The sequence below is a fragment of the Narcine bancroftii genome, chromosome 6 (assembly GCF_036971445.1).
Source record: "Narcine bancroftii isolate sNarBan1 chromosome 6, sNarBan1.hap1, whole genome shotgun sequence".
In the NCBI taxonomy this organism is placed as follows: domain Eukaryota; kingdom Metazoa; phylum Chordata; class Chondrichthyes; order Torpediniformes; family Narcinidae; genus Narcine; species Narcine bancroftii.
The window spans coordinates 250,298,697-250,324,831 of NC_091474.1; the positions used below are offsets into that span (position 1 = coordinate 250,298,697).

General features: G+C 41.1%; 1 protein-coding gene across 3 annotated transcripts in view; it reads right to left on the reverse strand.

Moving 5' to 3' along the window:
- tjap1 (tight junction associated protein 1 (peripheral)) overlaps positions 1 to 26,135 on the reverse strand; it is a 220,193-nt gene that overhangs the window by 45,343 nt on the left and 148,715 nt on the right. For all 3 annotated transcript variants that reach the window (XM_069887923.1, XM_069887921.1, XM_069887920.1), the window contains 2 exons: positions 13,447 to 13,608; positions 10,123 to 10,189 (listed from right to left, as the gene is read on the reverse strand). In XM_069887923.1, the coding sequence (XP_069744024.1) occupies positions 10,123 to 10,189; positions 13,447 to 13,608 (229 nt within the window). The remainder of the gene's footprint in view (positions 1 to 10,122; positions 10,190 to 13,446; positions 13,609 to 26,135) is intronic.

A 26,135-nucleotide genomic window follows, 5' to 3' on the forward strand; every position in this document is an offset into this window, starting at 1 on the left:
TCTACCTTCAGGGAACGATGTACCGTTACTCCTAAATCTTTCTGCTCTTCTGTATTCCTCAATGCTCTCCCATTTACCACGTATGTCCTATTCTGATTCTTCTTACCAAAATGAAGCACCTCACACTTATCAGCATTAAATTCCATCTGCCATTTTTCAGCCCACTTTTCTAAGCAGCCCAAATCCCTCTGCAATCCTTGAAAACCTTCTTCATTATCCACTATTCCACCTATCTTAGTATCGTCTGCATATTTACTAATCCAATTCACCTCCCCATCATCTAGATCATTAATGTATATAACGAACAACAATGGGCCCAATACAGATCCTTGAGGCACACCACTGGTCACCGGCCTCCAACCTGACAGACAATTATCCACTACCACTCTCTGGCCTCTCCCTTTCAGCCAATGTTCAATCCATTTGACTATCTCAAAATTTATACCTAAAGACTGCACCTTCCTAAATAACCTTCCATGTGGTACCTTATCGAAGGCCTTACTGAAGTCCATATAGACAACATCCACTGCGCTACCCTCATCCACATTCCTAGTCACCTCTTCAAAAAATTCAATCAGATTGGTCAAACATGACCTTCCTCCCACAAATCCATGTTGAGTGCTCCTGATCAGACCCTGTCTATCCAGATGTTTATAAGTACTATCTCTAAGAATTTTCTCCATTAATTTACCTACCACAGACGTCAAACTTACAGGCCGATAGTTGCCAGGCTTCCTCCTTGAACCCTTTTTAAATAACGGAACCACATGCGCAATGCGCCAATCCTCCGGCACTATCCCCATATTTAATGACATTTGGAAAATTACCGCCAGAGCCTCTGCTATTTCCTCCTTCACTTCTCTCAATGTCCTGGGGAAGATCCCGTCTGGTCCCGGAGACTTATCCACCTTTATATTCTTCAAAAGCCTTAAAACTACACCTTTTGTAATCTCTATATTCCCCATATTTACCCAATTTGCTTTTTTTATCCCACATCTCCCAATATCCTTCTCCTTAGTGAATACCGAAGAAAAGAAACTGTTCAATATCTCCCCCATTTCTCTAGGTTCCACACACAGTTTTCCACTCTGATTTTCTAAGAGACCAATTTTGTCTCTAGCTTTCCTCTTACCATTAACATATTTGTAGAACTCTTTTGGATTAGTTTTCACCCTGCTTCCCATAGTTTTCTCGTACCTTCTTTTAGCTTTCCTAATTCCTCTCTTAAGATTCCTCTTACATTCAATGTATCTTTCAAACATCTCCTTAACTCCATGCTTCTTATATCTAATGTACGCCTCCCTTTTTCTTCGAACCAAGTTTCCAACATTCCTTGAAAACCACGGCTCTATCAAATCTTTTGCCCCTCCTTTTAACCTAACAGGAACATAAAGCTTTTGCACTCTCAAAATCTGATCTTTAAAAGACTTCCATCTCTCTACTACATCCTGCCCATAAAACAAATTGTCCCAATGCACACCCTGCAAGTCCTTTCGCATCTCCTCAAATCTAGCTTTTCCCCAATCAAAAACCTCAATCCTTGGCCCTGATTTCTCTCTTTCCATAATGACATTGAAGCTGATGGCATTATGATCACTGGACCCGAAGTGCTCGCCAACACTAACCTCCGTCACTTGACCCATCCCATTTGCCAACAGTAGATCTAACACTGCTCCTTCTCTGGTCGGCACCTCTACATATTGTTGTAAAAAACTATCTTGCACACATTTCACAAACTCTAACCCATCCATTCCTTTCACAGAATGTGTTTCCCAATCTATATGTGGAAAATTAAAATCTCCCATAATTACAACCCTGTGCTTATCACAAATATCTACTATCTCCCTACAGATTTGCTCCTCTAGGTCTCGGTCCCCTCCGGGTGGTCTCTAATACACCCCTACAAGTGTAACCTCTCCTTTCCTACTCCTCAGTTCCACCCAAATAGCCTCCGTGGATGTGCCCTCTAATCTATCCTTCCTAGGCACCGCTGTAATATTTTCCCTGACAAGCAATGCAACCCCACCTCCTCTTGCCCCTCCGACTCTATCACACCTAAAACAACGAAACCCAGGGATATTCAGTTGCCAATCACATCCCTCCTGCAACCATGTCTCACTAATCGCTACCACATCACACTTCCAAGTATCAATCCACACCTTCAGCTCATCCACCTTTTTTACAATACTCCTGGCATTAAAATATATGAATTTCAGGGATTTCCCATTTTTTAATCCCTGTTTTCCCTCATCTTTAAGAACAACATTATTTACTTTTCCTGCCAATTGCCCTTCATCTTCTTCCAGAGCATTTCCCTTCTCTATCACCTGCCCATCCATATTCAAATACTTACTACAAACTTTCTTTGTTTGCATTCTAACCTTCTCCTTACTGCTCTGTACTATTTTGCTCCCTCCCCCCAACCATTCTAGTTTAAAGGATCCAGAGTAGCCCTAGCAAATACCTCTGCCAGGATTCTGGTCCCCCTGGGATTTAAGTGTAACCCGTCCTTACTGTACAGGTCACATCTTCCCCAAAAAAGGTCCCAGTGATCCAGAAACTTGAAACCCTGTCCCTTACTCCACCCCTTCAGCCACGTGTTAATCCTCCACCTCATTCTATTTCTATTCTCACTGTCACGTGGCACAGGGAGTAATCCAGAGATTACCCCCTTTGCGGTCCTTCTTTTTAACTCCCTACCTAACTGCCTGTACTCACTCTTTAGGACCTCTTCTCTAATTCTCCCTATGTCATTGGTACCTACATGTACCACGACCTCTGGCTCCTGTCCCTCCCACTTTAGGATATCTGGGACACGAGCAGTTAAAGTTTGATCCTGTTTTCATGTTTAAAGATAATTAAAAGCAACTTTTGCTTAAGTGATCATTTGTCTTGATGAATTTCTCTGGCTGCTGGTGAGACAGAGTATGCTTTTGGGAGATAAATTGGGAAAGTTTTGTTAGAGAAGGTTACATAAAAAAACTTTAAAACAGATCTTATTTGAAATACTAGAGCTCTGCTAATGGTAGACATATCAGCTCCAGTGCTTATGCAAGAGCTTTGGAGAATGTCCAAGAGACTTCACTAATGGATTGTTGTTTACACAAGGCAACAAATGAAAGATCTTGTTGGAGTTGCAGATTGTCTGGAAGAGAACTTGATGTTGTAAGAGGATCATATGGTTTTGGAAGCAGAGAGAGTCAAACAGGCTTTCTCTCAGAGACAGAGAGAGAGAATCAGAGATTACTTCCACAGTGTTACAGCCTGCAGAAGCAGCTGGGAATAGAACAGGACAAGCTGACAAGCTTGTGGAAAGCCCCATTTGAAAGACGATCTGGTCAAAGCACTTGTGGTTCATGCGAGAGGAGAGGACTGGCTATTTAATGTTTCACTTGGAATAAGGGAAACAAAAAGGAACTCGGTCATCACCTGGAGAACCCTGAAGAGGCACGTTTCACCAGCAAGACACGAGAGTGGATGAAATAGACGTACATCAGTTGTGGATGTCCTGGAACAACAAATCTCTCTCTGAAAACCGACAAGAACCTTCCTGAGCGGTAACCATTTACCTTCCAAGCATCGAAGCCTGGTGAACTTAACATAAAGTTCTGTGCACAGTCTAAGGATTGCCTGCAACCAGTGAACTTGAAGAAATGAGAAGTGAGATTGGACTGTGAACCAAATAACTTTTCTGAACTTACACACACACACTACATTCATGGGCACTTAGAATTAGAAGGGAGTTAAGTAATAGTAATAAGTTAGAGTTTGATTCTGTTTTCATGTTTATTCTGGGTTGTGGGGTCCTCTGGGCTCGTAACATTTGGGGACTCATCTTTTTTTGGATTGAAAATTGGAGTTTCGAATCTTGAACTTTTTGAGTTTTTGTAATTTATTAGTTAATTGGTTTTCCAAGCTAATTTAAAAGTTGTGTGTGTGAAAAACAGCAGCAATGGATGTTAGAACACTTTTATCACAACCATTATTTGCAGAGCTTTAGAGCAAGAGAAAAGAGGAACAGATGGTTATTTCTAAGGCATTAAAGCTGACTGAAGTCAAGCATTGGATGAGGAAAATAAAAATACAGAAGATTATAGTGAAATATTATATGGGGAGGGAAAATTTGTTGAAAAAGACAGAAATTTTTCTGGAGGATAGATCTGTTGAGTTGCAATTGGAATTGGAGAAATTGAGGGTGGTGGAAGAAAGATAGAGATGCATTTTTGAGTTGCAGAGACAACAAAATGAAGCAGAGGAAGCTGAAAATGGAGGAAATAGGAGTTAGAGGGAGCTGAAAAATGGACGGGAGGAGGATGAAAGACAAAGAAAATATGACAGAAAAAAATTGAAAGAGACAGACGGTTTCAATTAGAGAAGTTAAAAATTGAGATGGAGTGAGTAAAGAGAATTGAGGCTGTAACTCCTGGGGAGAGGTATTTGGCTAGTAGAGAGGTAAATCTAGTTCCTCTGTTTGATGAGGGAGATCTAGATCCATATTTTCAGTTTTTTGAAAAGGTTGCTGAGAGCTCAAGATGGCCAAAAGGGAAAAGCACAAATTGCATCCTCTAGTTTGACTGCAGAGCAAGTTGCAAATTATGATCCTGTTAAACAAGCAGCATTGAAAGCTTATGAGTTGGTTCCAGAAGTGTATAGACAAATACTTAGGACTTTGATGAAAACATGGAATCAATCTTATATGGATTTTGGTCTGAAAAAATCTGTATGTTTTGACCGTTGATGCGCCTCAAAAGGAATAAATAATGATTTTGACAGATTAAGAGAATTTATATTAATTAAGGAAATTAAAAGGTGTGTTCCCAATGAGATCAAATTATATATGGATGAGAAAGACATGACTTGGCAGCAAATGACTGGGTTAGCAGATGAAATGTCCTGATTCACAAAAACAAATTTGAGAACAGTCGGCTTTCTCAGAGAGTTAATGTGGAACAGATTAATAAACCTGTTCAGAAGGTTAATGTGGAGCAGGATAGCAAGCCTGAAACTAAGTCTGGACAGAATGTTAAGAGAAAAGATGAAGGTAAGGTTGGAAAGGACAGAACTTCTGGATTTATATGCCATTTTTGTAAGAAACCTGGTCATGTTATTGACCAGTATTGAAAAAGAGATGAGAAAGGAGGTTTTACCAGAAGAGTGTATTCAGACAGTTGAATGTAAGGAGAGCAGATGTTCCAAATCTGATAAGGGTGTCATGGAAGTTTTCAAACCTTCTGTGTCTCAGAGGGCTTGGTTTCAGTAAAGGAGGGAGAATCACAGGTTCCAGTTAAAATTCTTAGAGATACTGGGGCTGCTCAGTCACTGTTGCTGGTAAGTGTTTTAACTCTTGATCAGAAGACTGACACAGGGGAGACAACTTTGATTAAAGGTGTTGGTGGTGAGGTAGAGTCAATATCTCTTCACAACATTGTGCTAAATTCAGAATTAGTTTATGGACCTGTTGTAGGAGTAATTTCAATGTTACAATTGCAGGGTGTCTCGTTTTTATTTGGGAATGATTTAGCAGAGGATAAAGTTGGGTCAGTTTTGAGATTAATAAATTGACCTAGTAAGGATAAGGTTGAAGAGGATTGTGAGATATATCCTGCATGTGCTGTAACAAGGTCTGTGACTAAGAAAATGATGAGAGCTGAAGAAGATCCAGTTGACAGAGACTTGCCCAAGTGCTTCTGAAATAGTTTTGAAAGAGCAGGGTAATTGAGAGAGTAAGGATTTCTCTTTGTCAAGGAGAGAGTTAATTCAACAACAGAAAACAAATACAAATCTTGTTGTCTTAAGGGACAAAGCAGTAAGTGAACAGGAGATTAAAGAAATGGCTTGTGGATATTACTTGAAGGGTTAAATTCTGTGCACAGTATAAGAATTGCCTGCAACCAGTGAACTTGAGGAGTGAGAAGTGAGATTGGACTATGAATTAAAGAACTTTTCTGAACTTACCTACATGTGCACTTATAAGTAGAAGGGGGTCAAGTTAGGTTAAGTTTATAGAAATAAGTTAAAGTGTGATTCTGTTTTCACGTTTAAAGATAATTAAAAGCAACTTTTGTTTAAGTAACCATATGTCTTGGTGAATTTCAATTGCTGCTGGGTTTTGGGGTCCTCTGGGCTCATAGCAGATGGAAGTGAAAAATGAACTGAAAAGCTTTTTTATTATTCATTTTCATAACGCAGTGTCACTGACGTCTGTTGGTCCCCCCTCAGCCAGGACCAAAGGAAACGAAGCATCGATCAAACAATGCTGACTTGGGGAGCTAACTGGCTAATAAAAAGGAGGCAGAGAGCTTTGACAAACAAATACTTTTCCATTGCAATAGAAAACCAGAAATTAGTGGAAGGATCATGGCGATTTTTTAAATCATAAATAAACTTGACGGTACAAAGAGTGGAATTTTGGATTTGAAGACAAATCTTGCAAATGTTGAAAGCATGATAGTAGCAGATGCCAAAGACAACCTTCTGGAGGGACTCAGTGGTCGAGCAGCATCAGTGGGAGAAAAAAGAATGAGTAACATTTTGATCTAAACCCTTCATCAGGACTGAAAGAAGTTAGTATGGGAGCAGTGTAAAGAGGACAGGGTGGGAATAGAGCCCCATGATGGAGTGGTGAATCAGGCAGAGATGAAATATGACAGGCAGAGAGGCAGAGGAGTAGCAGATACCAAACATGGGGAGAGAGGGAAGGAAAACAATGGGTCAGCTGGAGGTCAATACAGGGTGGATATGGAGTTATCAGATCCCAGCTGCCAGTGAAGAGGATGATGGGGGTGGTTGGGAAGGAGGACAAAAAAAGTGGGGGGAACGAAGAGCAGAAGAGATACAGTAGAAGCGAGTGGCGGCTCATTACACTGTAGACTGCTCAGGGGAAATGTGAGGTGTTGTTCTTCTAGTTTATGTTGGGCCTTACCCTGGCAGTGAAGGATAGACAGTTTGGTAGGGGATTTGAAATGGCCTATAACCTGGAGCTCAGGATGGCCACTGAGGACAGTGTATACATGTTCTCTGAAAAGATTCCCGAGAGAATCTTGCACTCTTTCCCCCGGCCCTCCTCATTTGGTTCCACCTGGTCTCTCAATGACACCACTCTCACCATCTCTACTTCTCAGTTCCTTCCACTGGCAGCCTTTGTTTTCTAAACACCCACTTCACTCTGTATCACCTCCATCTGACCTGTTTTCTTCTCTCACCTCCCTCTCCCCTTGTCTGGCATCTGTCACTCATCTGCTTCTGCCCCGTCATATTTCACTTCTGCCTGGCTGGCCAATCCTGTGTGACGCTCCAGTTCCACTCCTCCCACCCTGACCTCACTGCACTGCTCCTGGACATTTTTCTCAGCCCTGATGAAAGGTTCCGGCTTAAAATGTCAACCACCCTTTTTCTTCCACTGAAGCTGCTCCACCCACTGAGTTCTTCCCGTATATTGTATTTGGCTGAAGATCCCGGCATCTGCAATCTCCCATGTGGCTCCATGTTAGTAGCAGACTCTGCCAGGCAACAAATTGGCAGAATTCTGGCAGATGCAATTTAATATGTATGAAATGCTAAACTTTGGGAGAAACAGTGAGACAAAGCACAATATGAACAGGAGAATTTGCAGAAACACAGTCATGGAGTTGTACAGACCTTTCAGTATCAGACCTATCTGTATTCATCCATTTGTCTGCTTTCATTCCAAATCCTTCTATGCCCTTGCACATTCAAATATCTATCCAAACGCCTCTGAAATGTTACTCATACAAGCCTCTTCCATTTGTCCTTGAATCTACAATGGGAAATAACCACTGGCTATCTATCCTACCCATCCCTTACATAAATGTATATATTTCTATCATGACACCTCTCAGCCTTCTTTGCTTCAAGGAAATCTCTCAATTCATGGCCTCCCCATAACTTAAGCCATCGAGCTAAATCCCCAGTTGATTGAAATTCTATTGTAATTTTGATAACCTTCTTTGTTGCCCTCCATGAATCACCCAACCTTCTATCGTGCCACTTACATACTTACTTTGCAGGACTTCCCCTCTCTTCCTGCGTCGTACGTACCAATATAGACGACGACTCTGTCTGCTCATCCTGCCCACTCAGAGACATCACTCACCCCGGCACCAGCGAGGTCACACAACATCCTAAAGCAGCCATTCTCAACCTTTTTTTCGCCATGGCCCCCTTAGGTCTCTGCTCAAAGTTTATGGGCCTCCACCCCGTGAATACTTCTCTCCCATCGACTATATAAAAAACATTATAAATATTTTCAGTCTGTAACCCCCCCCCCCTTAAATGTGCTGTGGAATATGCATTCACAATTCTTTCAAAGTGGCAGAACAAGTTGATGAGACCAGTTTTGTGGACAGGAGCAGTGAATACCGTATATGCCGCTGTCTAGAACGATCCTCAAAGATTTCACCTTAAAAATTAGGGTTGTCTTATACGCTGAGTCTAAATTCCATACCTTGCCGGCAAAGTCTCAACACTGTTGCTATCTTCCTGCTGGGCTCTGACATAATCTCGTGCATGCCCTATTTGTTATTTGAGAAGTCTCAGCGTTCCTCCACGGGGTCCATTTGCCCAGTTTGATTACCTTTTGTTCTGTACAGGGTTTAAACAGCCTGTTACAGGAGCTAACAGTGGTTTATTTTAAAATATTCAAATAAAGTTGAAACCTTTACACGGTAACTTATTAAAATATTGTGATTGGCTTTTAACAGCATCTACGGGTTAAGCGGCAAGTGCCAGATTTGGGTCGTCCTATACAAAGGGTATCCCTCAAAACCACCATTTTAGAAGGAAATTCCTGGTCGACGAGTCATCCTATACAACGGCATATACGGTACTGACCACAAGTTTATTGTCATGTACTGAAATTCTTACTTCCTGCAGCCAAACACATGCTTCTGTGAAAAAAAACTTATGGAAACTTATGGAAAAACTTATGAATGACAGATAGATCATAAACGTTGTTATAGTTAGTGCAAGCAATAATACAAGCAGGTAATTTGTCATTTATGAGGATAGTAAGGGGAGGTTCAAGAACCTGACAGCCATTGGAAAAAAATGTTTTTGAAACTTCAGGTGCTGAAAAACAAAAGAAGTGTTAAATCTTTTTGGTCTCAGTTGCAATATAACTTGGCATGATTAGCATAGCGGTTAGTACAATGCTAATTACAGTGGCAGCGACCTAGTTTTGAATCTGGCGCTGTCTGTAAGGAGTTCGTATGTACTACTCGTGACCTGTGTGGGTTTTCCTTGGGTGATCCAGTTTCCTCTCACCCTCCAAAAAACGTATGGGGTTGTAGGTTAATTGGGTGTCATTGGGTGGCAATTGAATTTTACCATGTTGTAATTTTTTTTTAATGTAAACTCTGAGCACTATGTTTAAGATTTTAAAGTCCTGGAGAGGGCACAGAGGCATAGAATCAGTGAACTTTTACAGAACAGAAGGGCATTTGGAACAGCTAGTTTACTGGAATGATGAGGAAGTTGATGATAGAGAGACTGGATATGCTGAGCAGGGACCATTAAAGGATAGTGAGATCTGAGGATGACTTGCTTTCCCTCCTATTTTGTGGATTCTGAGCTGATTGATGAAGCCATTGAGGGACCTGCACACTCCTGGAGGGGGGCAAGCAGCGCTCAATGGGTGAGTTGGTGGTTAGGGAGATGATTTGGACATTACATGCTCCTTCCCTTCACCATGTGTGGCTGGATCCCACACGTTCCTATCGTGGAAGCCCGAGGTGAGTAGTGTCTTCCTAATCCGCTGGTCAGCTTGCACAAATTTACATCGTGGTTGCATTTGTCCAAGGAAGCTTTTAAGACATCCCTGAAACATTTCCTCTGACCTTTTGGGAATTGCCTGCCATGGAAGAGTTTGGGGTAGAGTACTTGTTATATATATCTGGCATCTTGGATGTGGACATTGCAGCCTAACCACCATAAATCAATGCAATTCTATTCACAAAATAAAGAGACTGTACCCAGTGCAATAGTCTGGACTCTGATTCTGGGTGGGATCTGTGGCATTAACAATGCTGAAGGATAAATCTGCCTCTGCTCAAAAATAAAACAATACCCTTTCAAATAGGATGTTACACTGATTGGGTCACTCACCAGGGCATGCAGTTTGTCCTCCAGCTCCTGATTGGTTCGTTGGGATGCAGTGTAACTATTCTGCAATCTACATGGGCAGAGAAAGTACAATCCACTTGAGCAATTACAGATGATACTACGCATACAAACATCTGGTAGCCACGACGTAAGGTCATTCAATCTATCTTGACATCAAAAAATAGAGTGATCCTGTCCTCCTTTGCAACATCCAATGACCTCTTCCAATACCCTGCCATTATTCTCTCCCAAAGTCCACTGCAGGTTGATTACTTTTCCAAAAAAGGTTATTATTCATTTTCTGATTATTAAATTGAACATAGCTTATACAATAGAGTCGGGACTCTTGGAGCACATTGGTGCTGGAGCAGGTTTCTGTTTAATCTGTTTCAAGGCTAATTATGGATGAACACAAATGATAGCCTTAACAACATGTTTACTTAATGTAACAGATTGAAATAAAGTTCTCATCTTGAGGATGAGGCTGTCTTGGTGATTCTGTGCTTACTTTAATAGTCCCTCGATCCCTTGGTCAAGTGGCTGAAATATATCAGTCAATGTCGAGTGTGTGGAAATAAATGAATGATGTTGAGCAAGAACCCCTCACACCCCAAGAACAATCTTTTTTTGCTCTTCTCCCATCGGGAAGAAGGCTTAAGAGTGCAAAATTGTGCACCAACAGGCCAAAAGGCAGTTTCTTTCTCTCAGCTATCAAGGTCTGAATAAACAACGAAACTTGGGAGGAACTATGCACAGGAACCATGAGTAATACAATAAATACTCCATTTTGTATGATACAATATAACTGGCTGCATAGATTATATATGACACCACAAAAGTTAAAAGAATGGAATCCAACAATGTCAGACAGATGTTTCCGCTGTAAACAAGAAATTGGAACAATATTACATGCAATTTGGAGATGTGCAAAAGTCAAATCTTTTTGGGGAGGATTTAAACTTAATATTAAATAAAATTACCAAATATAAGATACTAAAGGATGCAAAATCTTTCTGTTAAACAACATAAAAGGCAAAGAATTAGGCCTAAAATTAGACAGGACTGAAAAAAGATTTACAATAATTGCACTCGCAGTAGCAAAAAAATGCATAATGATAACTTGGAAAACGGAAGCAACCTTAAAAATACAACAATGGTAACATAGAAATGAGCAAGAGTATTTCATTAGAAAAAATTACCTACAATCTAAAAGACAAATATACTTTATTGGAACAAATTTGGAGTATATTAGAAACCACCAATTTCAGACCTACAGCTCTTCAAATGATAAACTACAAATACAAAAATACTTCAATATAGAATTGAGGACGACATGATTTCTTTTGTATTCTTTTATTGTTTATTTTTTTCTGTTATTTTTCTTCTTTCTTTTACTTTATGTTATAAGGGGTGGGGAGGGTGGGGGAAAAAATGCAACTGTGGATATTTTAACGATGAATGTTTGCATATATTGTTATTGAAGTAGTTCACAGTGAAATATTAATTTTTTTTCTTTAAAAAGAGTTAACAGGAAGCACCAAGTGTTCCCCTCACTCTTAAGTATCAATCAACATTGGGCAAGACTAACATTAAAAAAACCCCAGAATAAATGGGGAAAAAAGTTCCTGAATGAAGCCCACAGCAGTGCTCTCATGTAAAAACACAAAGCTGGAGAAGTGGTAGTTCACTTCACCCCAGGTCACACAGGGGTTTTAGTTGTCTCGAGTCTAAGAAACCTCTGAAGTGAAGGGAAATAATCTCATATTGAGCTCAGCAGCACTTTAAAGATCACAGCCACAGAAACAGGCCTGTTAAATCTGACCGCCGACAAGTGGCACAGAAGCAGAAAATGAGACACGTGAAATTGCCATTTATGGAATGTCAAGCACACAAATAAAAAGCCAGAGGAAATCTGCAGGCCAAAGAGCATCCATGGATAGAAATAGTCAAATTTCTGAAACAAAGGTGGGAAGGGGAGATGGGTGGAAAAAGGGCTAAGCTGGTGGGGAGGCTAAGTGAGGAGAAGGCTGTGGGGTGGGGAGAAAGGCGAACAAGTGAGGAAAATCTAAATGGGGTGAAGGGTTGTGGGGGGGGAAGAGCTGTGGCAAAGGGCAAAGTGAGGGGGGGGAGAATGTTAGGGGAAACCTGTAAGGGGGGGATGCTGTGCGGGTGGGAAGGGCCAAATATAGAGGGTAAAGGCTGGGGGGGGGGGGGGGGGGGTTGGAATAAGGACTGTGGGGGGATGGGCTGTAGGAGGGAGAGGCTGTGGAGGAAGGGCAATGTGAGGGGAGGGCTGAGGGGGGAAGGCTAAGTGGGGGAAGGGCTGTGGGGAATAGGGTCGAGATTAAAGGGTACTAGACAGATGAAGATGGGGGAGTGAAGCGGGGAGACAGGCTGGGGTGGAGAGTTGGATATCTCTGCGGGGGGAGGAAGTGAAAGAAGAGGGAGTGCAGGTATGAGAGAGGTGAATGGAATGGGTAGGAGTTTCATCAACTGGAAATTTCAATGTTCCTGCCATAAGCTTCCCAGGCGGATAATAATATGCTGCCCTTCATGTTTGCGTTTCGCCTCACCCTGGCAATGGATGAGGCTGAAGACAATCAGGTCTGTGTGGCAATAGGAAGGGCAACAAGGAGTTCCAGCTGATGGAGTAATGTTTTCTGTACTGGTTCCTGTGGCAAATTATTTCCTGTTCTACATTGCCTTAAGAATCAGGGGAGTAGATAGATTTAAGACAGAGATGAGGGGAAGCTGTTTCTCTCAGAGAGGAGTGAATCTGTGAAATTCTCTGCCCAAGGACACAATAGAGGTTTCCTCATTAAAAATATTGAAGTCACAGGTAGATAGGTTTTTGCATGGTAGGGGAATTAAAGGTTATGGGGAAAAGGCAGGTCAGTGAAGTTGAGTCCATGACCGTGATCTTGTTGAATGAAAGAGCAAGTTTGACGGGTCGGATGGCTGACTCCTGATCCTATTTTTTTTAGTCCTTATGTACCACATAGCACACATAGAAATCTGGCTGACTTTCACAGCCTGCATGAATTGATCACACTTCTACAATTCATCAATGAAGACATTAAAATTCAACTCTCATGCAATCATAAGTGCTGCACTGTACAAATAAATTTCTAGATCATTCGGTTCAATGGATGCTGAGTTTCTCTTGGCTCTCCAGTACTAATGGACATCTTGAGTCTAAAATTTAGAGAAACTTCATGTTTTATTCATAATTTTCAATGCAACAAACAAAAGCTTGTTAGTGCTGTGCCTTGACACGCAAAAGACAATACTTTAAAAATAATCCACGGTCCTGGTAATGCCACTGACCTGCGGAATTTGTCCTTCAGTTTGTCTACCTCTTCGCGAGCATGGTTCAGCTCTGCCTCAAGGTAATGTCGGCTGGACTCAAAGTCGGCCTCCATCATCTCCAACCTTTTTGTGCTGTGGGTCAGCTTTCGAAGCAACTCTTCATTTTGTCGCTGCAATTGTCTGTTGGTTTAAAAATGGCTTCCTTTGTAAATATAGCTTGGCATCCAAGAAGAACAGCATTTACCAGGACCAAATAATAACACCCACTTTGGAGAGCAGAAAGTTAGCAGTTTAGTGGGCATAACAGCAAGGCGGGCAGGATGGTGGCAACAGTAGTCTTGGGGGAGGTTTGAATTATTAGATGAGGTAACGGAAAGGTTGGCAGGGGTGAAAAGGTGAGTTGCTGGTGTAAGGTAAAACATCATGAGATGGGAATGTGTAGGGAGTTACCCTGTACAGGGCAGTAACAAGAAGGGGAGGTGTCCTTGTACTCCTGTTAGGTAAAACATCATGAGATGGGACCGGAGAAGGAGTCACCCAGTACTAAGGAGTAACAGAATGCATCCTTGTACTTACAAGATAAGAGAGACATTGATGGATTGAGAGGCAGGAAGCTAGCAGGGAAAGGATAGCAACAGTTTTAGTCATTGGACAAGTAATGATATGATGATGTTCTAAGCACATATCCAAGGGTATAAAAAATCACCATTTTGCTGATAACGGCAGAATGCATTCTCCGACTAACATGGTTGGTCGCAAGTGTTACAATCTGGTAATAAAGAACAAAGAACCCTGATTTCGACTCAGCCTGGTGTTTGTCTCACTCATTCATGAACAAAGCAGACCTAACACTGGAGAGAAGAGAGAGCTACAGAGGCAACTTTAATAGAACAACAAATCTCCAAAAACCCACAAAATTGCATTCTTATTTATGTTGAATGGAACAGTGCAAGTAAACATAAAATTTATACTGATACCCTTCTGACATTAATGAACTTTTTAAAGAGGCCGCTAAGTACACCACATGGGAGACTGCTCACAAAGGTAAAAGCCCAGAGGATTCACGGCTAAAATGGCAATAGGAGAGTAATGGTGGTGATTTTAAGTGTTATTTTTGTGTTTAGTTGCAGATGAGTGGTAGTCCATCAAGGGATCTGTGTTAGGACCTCTTGTTTATACATTACATAAATTTGACAACATGGATGTGAATGCAGATGCCTCAAAAATGGACAGTGAGGAGGGTGATGTTCAGCTTGGAGACAGTCATTTCAAATAAACTCCAATCCGGCTGTCGGGTGGCCACCTGAAAGTGGAGAACCTGGTGAGGAGGAGCACTTAACTAACCCTCCTCCTGTACGTATAATCTCGGGCTCCGAGAATCCCCCGTTGCACCTGAAAGCAGCAGTGGGACTATGGCCACAGTCCACAGGAGCCCGTGTTCACTCTCCTTCGGCTGGCACGTTCAGGTGACAGAAAGACGTCTTCTCCGCTGCCACCTGAACATCCCAGCTGCCAGCGCATTATCTGCGTCCGAGCACCTGAAAGTGGTTAGTGAGAACGGTGTGTGTGCTGGGTGTGGTGGATCCTTGATGATTGCAGCTGATCTCCTAAAAAGTATGATCTGTTTTAAGGATATAAACAATGAATAGTTGGCGCCTGGGAAGTATTGAGGAACAAAAAGACATTGGTGAATGTAGCCAAGATTCTTTAAGGCAACAGCACAGGGAGTTGGGTGATTAAGGCAGCTTTTGAAATGCTTCCCTCCAATGGCGAAAGCATTAATCATAACAGCAAAGAAGTTCTGGTACAACAATGAAAGATCATAACCAGAGAATTTTGTGCAGGTCTGGTCACTACACAACAGGAATAATGTGGTTTCACTGCAGTGTATCCAGAGGAGACTTGCCAGGAAGCTATTTAGGATCAAATAAATTGGCAATTAGCAGAGATTGGATCGATTGGGTTTTGAACACTGCAGGGATACCTGATCGAGGGATACAAAATTATGAGGGACAGAGATGGGATGGAGAGTGAGAAACTTTTCCCCTTGCCACAGGATATGTGAGCAGACACAAGTTCAACGGAAGGAATCAGATTTAGAGGGGACTGGATAGCTGAAATCTGAAGCACACTGCCTGAGGGGTTGGTGGAGGTAGGCAATCACTCAACATTTAAGGAATATTGTGATGAAAATGCAGCAATGGTCGAGTGGTGTAAAATAAACTTTGTGTAGCTAGGTTCTTGATGTTGTAGACTGAAGGACCAGTTCCCATGCTTCATGACCCGACGACATTTTATGACTTTGTAAACTCACAGTCTGACCTGACATCCACAGAAGGGTTAACAAATGTCCCAGCAGCTAGATGTAAAGCTAGTATAAAATTTGAACCTGACCAAAGCTAATCGAAAGCCAATCTAAACATTTAGAATGTTTCCATACTTGACTACTGCTACAAATATAATGATTTCGAACGGACTGTTGATCTTTTTGAGGATGAAGGACCAATTATTGAACAGGAAGAAATGACACATGTAATCATCTTGACCTGGATGCAACACTGAACTACATCAGCATGACACAGCAGGGACTAAATATTTTATCAGTATATAGGATTAACCCAAACCTGGCATAGTCAGGTCATTGTGGGGAGGGGTTGGGGGGGGGGGGGAGGGCCTTTGGTTCAGGGATCTGGCTTGGACTGCAACTAGTTAATTTAAAAAAAAGATGATGGAGCAATATTCCAGCCGATTAATGAGTTAGGTGTATAATATAGACACAAAGAATGAGAAGCCCGAGAAGCCATTAGTGATAAAGCACAAGCCTTCAATCTATTTTGTGACTGCTGTACATTTTATTGGAACTACAGCAGTAGATGCATTGAAATTACTGCTGCATTGAAATAGATTACTATCTATGGTAGTGAAATTACAGCAATGAACTGCAAACAGCTGTATTGTAATAGATTGCTGTCGATTGAAGTGATATTGCAATGGGAGATATCATGCTTGTTTATAATATATACGTTTAGTCGATGACAAACCATGAATAAACCATGGGATAAATTACCAAATATATATGGGACACATTAACTCAGAACTACAGTGCTCACTTCGGCAGCACATATACTAAAAGTCAGAACTACAGAAACATGTTAACACGTCCATGGGCAAAAGATTAACTCCATCCTATCTCTGCCTCTTATAATCATATATACCTCTATCAGGCCACTCCTCACTCCTGGAATGATTAATCCAGCCTATCCTGTCTCTTCCCATGATTTAAGTCTGCCAATCCAAGCAATATCCTGCTCAATCTCCTTTGCACTCACTCCAGTGCAATCCTGTCCGTCCTGTAAGGCAGCCAATACGACAGACAATTCTCCAAGTGTTTTGAAAGGTTGCCACATATTATCCAAATTCCATATTCAATGCCTTCTGCATCACCACCTCTCTACCTGTGTTGAGCCTTCTAAAGGTCCCTTTGTTCATTCTTTCCTAAATTTCCCCCATTTATTGTTCGTTCAACTTGATGTTTATTGTCCTGAGGTACAGTGAAAAGGTTTGTTTTGTGTGCTACCCAGTAAGTCTATCCAGACACAAGTGCTGGAGAATAAAACACAGAACAGAAAGTAGAGTTAAAGTTCAGAAAAGAAGCATAGAACAGAGTTACAGTAAAAAATCAGTTCAGAGGATGGGATACTAAATGGGTACTTTGCATCACGGATTACCATGGAGAAGGACCATAATGTGGTGAATACTCATGTCTTAGGGCATTTTGAGATCAAGAAAGAGGTAGCATTGGGTCTAATGAGGAGCATCAAGGTGGATAGGTCCCCTGGGACCTGCACCACTCGGTCTCTCCACAGCTCTGTGATTGATACACTGGTTTTCCTTACCAAAGTGCTCATGCTTGTCAGAGTAAAATTTCATTTGCCACTTTGTGACTACCTCCCCAACTGATCCAGATGCGAAGGAAAACTTAGATATCCTTCCTCACTGCCTGTTTCACCACCAATTGGAGTTGAGCAGCTCTAGTGCCATGCAACAATGCATCCCAACAGGATGTTCCCAGTGGTGCATCAATAATTTGGGGGGGGGGATGGGGGCGGGGGAACGGACACAGGGGACATGCCAAATTTCCTCAAGTTTCTGATGCTCCTCTTGGACATCACATCAACATGGTTACTCCAGGACAAGTTGTTGGAAACACACAAATGCTGGAATATGCAGCACAAAATAACCTGCTGGAAGAGCTCAGAAGCTGAGCAGCATCAGTGGGGATTCCTAGGAATTTAAATCTCTATCCACTCAGCATCACTGATGTGTCCAGGGAATGAGCGGCTCCTCATCCTGAAATCGATGTCCAGCTTGCACATTTTGAGGGAGTAGTCTGACACCGACCCAAAAGACCCTCTGTCTCCTTCCTGCATTCTGTCTAATTATTATTTGAGACCAGGCATACAACATTGAGTCATCTGTGAATTTATTTATAGTGTTACGGAGTCCAGAGGACCCCAAAACCCAGCAGCAATAGCTATGCACAACACAGGGTTACTTAAACACAAGTAGTTTTTAATTATATTTGAACAAGAAAACTGAATTAAACTTTAACTTATTACTTAACCTACTTTCTTAACCTACTTAATTCCCCCTCTAATACAGGTGTGTGTAATGTACATTTAAGATCAGAAAAGTTCTTTGGATCACAGTCCAATCTCACTGGTTACAGGCAATTCTTGTACTGTGCACAGAAGTTAGCATGAACAAAGTTCACCAGTCTTTGGTGCTTAACAGGCAAATTGGTTACCACTCAGGAGGGTCCTTGCTGGTTTTCAGAGAGACATTCCTTTTCCAGGATATCCGTAACTGATTCCTTCTCAATCAATCTTGCTGACAAAACTTGCCCCCTTCAGGGTTCTCCAGATGATCCTCTTTCTTTCAGGTCACCATTCAGACCACCAGTCTTCTCCTTAGACCAGGCAGCCTTCCAAAGTTTGTCAGCTTGTCCCTCTGGAACTGACTTCTGTGACTCTTTCTCTCTCACTCCCTCCCTGAGAGCAAAACTGTTCTGACTCTCCCTGCAAAAATCACATGATCTCCCAGGCAAGCTCTATGTTGATACTTTGTTGCTCCTCTGCAAAAGTCCTGCAAAAATTCTGTGTTTTAAAATGGGTGTGTGCAAGCTGTTCTAGCAATTCCTCCAAAACCACCTCTAAATACTCTGTCACAATAGAATTAGAGAGGACTATGGCTACACAGATACAGGTGTACAGGGAGTATGGTAGAGCACTGTGCACACTGCCTTGAGAGGTACCCGGTGTTGAGGGTGAATGTAGAGGAGGTGTTGTTTACAATCTTCTCTACAGGAATGCTGTTATGGATCGATATAATAGCAATATTTAGGTTAAGGTTAATCTATATTTCTTATAAAAATGTCTTAGTAAAGTAAATTATAGAGTTAAAGTATTGTATATGTTTTCTTAGTCAATTAGTTGTGAGTGGGTACAGAGTCACACACAGGTCACAGTACATTTACAGAGAACCACTGAACTCAGAGAAGAGAGTTCGTTCTTGGCAGTTGCAGCTTCTTGGAAAGACAGCGCTAATGGATCTGAAGAGGTTCTTAATTATTCAAGAACAATGAAGTGTTTGCTTATTAAAAACTGAAGTATCTAAATACTAAATAAGAACTGCTGAGGAAACCATCTGCTTTTAAACAAAACCACTTAAGCCTCTTGAACAGAGATGAGGTCAGAGGATGTTATGGATATGGTGTGGTTTTGAAAAAGTAACAGAATTTTGATATAAATAAAACTGATAGTCATGTGGTTTCCAATGATTGGGACTGACCTCATTGATGATGTAACTGACACAGAACCTTGTGAAAGACAGGGTTAAATTACAGTAACCAGAATAGGTGCTGTTGTATGATACTCCTGGAAAAAAGGGGAACACAGAATAAGTGTCTTTTGAAATATGGAAGACCAGTTCGATGTCTCTTTGGAAAAGAGGACAGATTCTACTGGGTCCATTTTTGTATGGCCATTTTGTTTAACCCTTGTCTGGGTTGGAGAATTCATCGTGGATGTAAATAGCCACATTCATTGTATCTTCTTCAAGTAGAAAACAGATTCCAGAATCTTCAGTAAAAAGATTTGATCCTGGGAAGATAGGAATTGAATTCTTCTTTTCACAAGAGGTACATTGGTGGCTCAAAAGATATCTCTCAAGATATCTCATCAAAAGAATTGTGAGTAAAGAGGCCTGAAGATATGATGTTTATAATTATTTCTGAACTGAGATTTTAAGACCTTCAAGCAAGACTAAAATGATGCTGCAGTTTTTAAAATGGACTTTTCAGAGTGGAATATTAATCACACACATTTTACATTTGCGTATAGAAGAAGTAAGAAATGTCATGTTATTGATAGTTTAATAAAACTATTATTTTGAATTTACCACTGTCTGGTGAATTTTCCATTCCTGTTTCTTTGTTAGTACTAACAAAGTCCCTTTAGTTTTAAACAAAATAATTAACAATGCAAGAAAGAGGAGCAGGAATAGGCCATCTGGCCCATGGAGCCTGCTCTGCCATTTAATGATCAAGTCTGATCTGGCTGTGGACTTACCTGTTTACTCACCTCACCCCCATAAGCCTTCATTCCTTTATTCTTCAAAAACCTATCTATTTGTATCTTAAATGCATTCAATGAGGCAGCCTCTACTGCTTCCTTGGGCAAAGTATTTCAAAGATTTACTGCTCTTTGGGAGAAGCAATTCCTCTGTCTTAAATCTGCTCCCCTATATCTTGAGGCTCTGTCCCCCATTTCAAGTCTCAACTTCCTTGCTTCAATTTTACCTATTGATTTCAAAATTTTATGTCTCTATCAGAACTCTCTCTCATCCTTCTAAACTCTAATGAGTAGCTCTACAATTCACCATCCCCTCAAAACTGATCAGTAAACTCCAAGACCTAGGAGTTAACACCCCACTGTGTAATTGGATCCTGGATTTGCTCACCTCCACACCACAATCATTAAGGATTGATAAGAACATCTCCTCCACAATCTCCATCAGTACTGGAGCACCACAGGGCTGCTTTCTTAGCTCCCTGCTCTACTTGCTTCACACTTATGACTATGTGGTATGACAACAACGCCATTTACAAATTTGCTGACGATACCACGGAAGTAGGTTGTATAAAAAGTGGCGATGAGACAACATACAGGATGGAGATTGAAAACTTGGTTGAACGGTACACCAACAACAACCTTGCACTCAATGTCACCAAAACCAAGTTGCTGATTGTTGACCTCAGGAAGGGAAAACCAGAGGTGTATGATCCAGTGATCACTGGGGGAATCAGAGGAGGAGAGGCTGAGCAAATTTAAGTTCTTGGGAGTCACTATCTCGGAGGATCTTTCCTGGGCCCAACACACCAATGGTATCATGTAGAAAGCACATCAGCCCCTCTATTTCCTCAGGAGGTTTGGTACGACATCAGAAACCCTGGCAAATTTCTACAAATGTGTGGTGGAAAATTGCTGACCAGCTGCATCACGGTCTGGTATGGAGAACACCAATATCCCTGAATGTAAAGTCCTGCAAAAGGTAGTAGACACAGCCCAGGACATCACCAGCAAACCCTCTCCCACCATCGAGAACATTGACAGGGAACGCTGCCGTCGGAGAGCAGCAGCAATGCTCAAGGATTCACACCACCCAGCGCACACTCTTTTCTCGCTGCTACCGTCTTAAAGAGGTATCGGTGCCACAAGACTTGCACCATAAGGTTCAGGAACAGCTGCTCCCCCTCCACCATCAGACCCCTCAACAACAAACTCAATCAGGAACATTTAAGGACTCGTACTTTTGCATTTTATTGGTTTTTTTTCCCTCCTCTGTATTGCACCGTCAGTTGTTTATTTGCACTACCAATAAGTGGTAATTCTGTCTGGCCCGCAGGAAAAAAAGAATTTTAGGGTTGTGTGTGATGTCATGTATGTACTCTGACAATAAATCTGAAATCGGAGTAACTCCTTCAAACTCCTCTGCACCACCTCCAATGCCTTTCTTAAGTAAGGAGAGCAGTATTGCACGCAGTAGTCCAGGTTCAGCCTCACCAGTATCCTGTACATTTGCAGCAGGAACTCTCTGCTTTCAGGTTCAATCCCTCCAGCAACAAAATTCCATTTCTTTCTTGCTTACCTGTTGCCCCTGGAAACAAACTTTCTGTGAATCTCCCAGGTCTCTCTGCACAACAGGATGAACGAATTTTTAACCACTTAAATAATATTGACATACTATTTTTCTTTCCAGTGGATAACCTCACGCTGCCCTCTATCTGCCAGACCCTTGCAAATTCACTTAATCTACCTATGTCTCTTTGCAGATTGTGTGTTCTCCACATACTTGATTCTTCCAATGAATTTTGCATCATCAGTAAATTTAGATTATGTTGCACTTGGCTCCCTCCATCAAATCATTCATTGTTGTGTCTGCAATACTGATCCCTGTGGCACTTCACTAACAACTGAAACACCCATTTATCAGAAATTGCTGCCTTCTATTGGTTAACCAATCTTCTATCCATGCCAATACATTATCCCAATTCCACGCATCCTTATCTTCTGCAAGAGCCTCTATTTAACCCCCTTGTCGAATGCTTTGTGGAAATTCAAGTATAACCTGCTCCCCTACATCCACTGCACTTGTGGTTTCTTCAAAGTACTCATGTTAGTTACACAAAACCTGGCCTTCCTTAATCCGTACAGTGCCCACTTGATGGAACAATCACTATCTCCAGATGTCCAAATGAAGCAAACTGATAGATTTTATGCTCATATCCTGCTACAATGGCCCAGTCTAAGTGAAGAGTTCACTCGACCATTTCAGACAGTGGTTAGGATGCAACCTTATATAGTGGATCCGAGCTGACATTTCAGCCAAATCTTCATCTTTGAAAACCAGCGAATCGTGGCTTCCTTACAATTAAGTCACACCCACCATGATAAATCCCTTTCACTTCTGGTGAGTAAATCAACCCAGTTTAAGTTTCCCTGTTCTCCTGGAGGGTTTTACTTTGTCTCCTCATCATTTATTCAGACCTCTGTAACTCAGCCACAAAATTATTCTTTTGCCCAACCTCACAACCAACAGACTTTCATACACCACCTGTCTCTTTCATACATCAGATTTAAAGCAACAGTCATTTCTCTAACATTCGATTGCCTTTTAATGAACATTGAGCAATACAATATTAAAGAGTTAGGTTTTCTGCTGCTTATGTTGAAAGCTGCATTTATAAATATTTCACACACTAATCTTGGATCACGTTGCTTAAACATGGTTAGGTGACTGGTAATTCAGGCAAAGTCTAACAGATGGACTTTGGAAAAGAGCTCTGTGTTCATTCAAAGGGAAAACAATCTTTAATAATTCAAACTTTCTCCTGTTTCAGTACCTTATACCTAGTCTTCATTAGTATGCTAGTAGGACATGAGTGATGCACTGGTTGAAAAGGCTAGGTTCCAACCGAATGGAAGGTTTTACAATTAAACTTTATTCCCTTGTAATTCAAACAGTGCGTCCAAAGTACAGCAGAAGAAAAAGCACTTTGTCCAACTGTGTCCATGCCAACCATGATTCCAATTTAAATGAATCGCATCTACTTGCATGAGGACCATATCACTTTATTCTTCACCTGTTTGTGTGATTGTCCAAATCCCTATTAAACACTGCTATTGTTATCTCCCTCTCCCACCTCCCATGACAGTGCCTTCCACTCCATGTTTTAAAAAAATCTCACAAATCACCTTGAAAATGTTTGTTCTCACCTTTAACCTGTGCTCTTCTACCCTGGGATAGACCATCAGCACTGTCTATGCCCCTATAAGTTTAAATATTTCTATAATGTTGCCCTCAGCCTCCGACACGCCTGAGAAAATAATCCAAGTGTGACTCACCACTCCTTATAACTAATAGTCTCTCGTCCAGGCAACATGACGCTGAACCACTTCTGTACCCGCACCAAAGCTTCCACATCCTTCCTATAGTGTGGAAACACAGAACTATCGTCCGTTCAGTGTTGAACGGAAGATTCAATCGGAAGCTTGTAGGAAAAGTTTATCAGAACTATCGAAAGCCTATCTCCAAAAAATTACGGCATATTGCATTCATACTGGCTGAAAGCAGATCATCTCGGTTCAGCCTGCTTCCCAACTCTTGGTCAATAGCTTTTAGGTTCTTCAAATGGTCACCCAGGTATGGTTTCAAATTGCTGACATTTTTGTCTCCACTTGCCTTTTTGTGCAAAATAAACAGGAACAACTTCCCTCTGTCCCTTCTAACAATTAACTTAATTAGTGACCTCGTGCTCTTGCTTTCACTGCTGCAGGATAAAACCTTTCTTGTAATCTGACTCATCCTGTCAATTTTGTATATCTCTGTTAAATCTCTCCTCAGTGCTTTCACAAAGGAAAACCCAGCCAAGTTAATCATTTCTTATTACTGTCATTCTTCTGGCTGAGCAACATACTCATAAATCTGGTCTCCTCCCTGTCTAATGCTCCTTCATAGAGATTACAGTATTGTAATTCTTGCCAACTGTTTTTTTTTAGATGATTTTGGTTTGACCTTTTGTATTTTATGCTCTGGCAATAAACTCAAAGATCCTTGTGCCTTCTTAACCATTTATGAACTTTTATCTCCAAAGATTTGTCTCCAAGGTCCCTCTGATTATTTTCACATTTTTCAATACCACAACTTATTCTTGGCTTTCTTTTCTATCCACAATACATTACCTCACATTTTGGGGAGGAGAAAAGCTGAGGCAACAATAGTACACAGCTTCAAGATCCCAAGAACAGTTCCCTGGCCCACCCACATCTGTGCAACAGCACAGAAGACTCACTAACATCTCTCCTTCCCCAGAAGACTCAGGAAAATTGGCATATATTGCCTGCACCCTTCAATAACTTCTATGCAATAATAAATTTGAATCATCAGGTAATCAGGTAATCTCAGATCGCCAAAAGATCTGTCCACACTATTGAATTATCATTTTGGCATTCATTGTAAATGTAGATATTTATCATTTTATTTTAATTTGTCTTATGGTAAATGATGACAATTTAATTTATAATATTGTTGTTGGCACATTTTACGTTACATGTGTCGGCTGCAGAAAATAAGGATTTTCGTTTATCTGACTTTGTGTATGTGTCAATAAACTCTCACTTAGGCTGGAGAATTTGAGGGGGCAGAGGGAAGGACAAACCTTTAGGACAATTTATCATTTAAAAAGGAGATACTGGGTGCATAAGTAGAACAAGGAAGTCTGCAGATGCTGGAGTGACTGCAATACCAAAAAATGTGCTGGAGAAACTCAGCAGGTCCCGCAGCATCAAACATTTCGGGTCTGAGCCCTTTGTCAAGTCGACCCTGACTGAAACGTTGGTTACTCTTTACTTCCTATGGACACTGCACAACCTGCTGACTTTCTCCAGAATGTTTGTATATTGTACTGGGAGTGTGACAAACTTAAAAGGTAGATTAATTCTCATACCCCAGACTGCTGCAGGGGCAAGACAACAGCTTATTGGGGCCCTGACCGACTTATAACATGTTGATAGTCACAGATGAAGTGATGGATAGATAGTGGACTGCAAACTTAGTTCACTTATTCAAGGACAGTACGGAGACGCCTGATGTTAACAGTAGCAAAATTATTGGAAAAAATCCTGAGCAATAGGACTAATGTACCTTTAGAAAGGTGGGGATTAATCAAAGGCGGAGATCTTGACTGACAAATTTCACAAGATATAGGAGCAGAAGTTGGCCAATCAGCCTGTCGAGTCTGCTCTACCATTTAATCATGAGCTTGTAGTGGCTTTGCTCCATGTTTTTCGATTCTGTGGCCCAGAAAGTCAATGGTCACTAACCTAAATTGACACTTGGCCAGGTGGATGGCCAGCCCAAACTCATTCAAATGAGTGAAAAGCTTGCGCAGGTGGGACAGATGTTCCTGACAACCGTGGCTAGTGATAAGTATGTCATGTAAGTATATGAAGGAAAAATCCAGATTGCGTTCCACTCTGTCCATTAAATGTTGGAAAGTCTGCGCAGCATTCTTTTTTTAAAAAAACTTTATTTTAAATGCTCTTTAAAAAACATAGTCCAATAACAAAAAGAAATCAATTTTGTATAAGTAGGAAAAAGAAAACAAAAACCCCACCCCACCCACCCACCCCATCAGCCAGCTCTCTTAAGGAGAGCCAAAGATATGAATAAAAAGAAAAACTGAAAATATTTACAATAAATCAAAATATATCTAAATGTTTATATTCCAAGTAAGGAGACCACTTATTAACAAAAAAAGAATTGTCATGCAAGTTATATGTAATATTTTCAATAATAATACAAACTTTCAATTCATGACACCAGCATCCTATATTAATCTCTATTATTATCTTTCCAAGTACTAGCTACACATTTTTATATTCTGAATAATCACCTTCTCCAACTGGCAAGATTTCACGCTTATCCCAATTAAATTTATATCCAGATAGCTCTCCAAATTGCAAGACATTCTTGCAACTGTGGCAATGACTGTTTTGGTTCTGTCAAATATATCAACACATCGTCTGCAAATAAATTAATCCTATATTCATCATCCATAACCTTCATCCCTCTTATCTTATCATTCT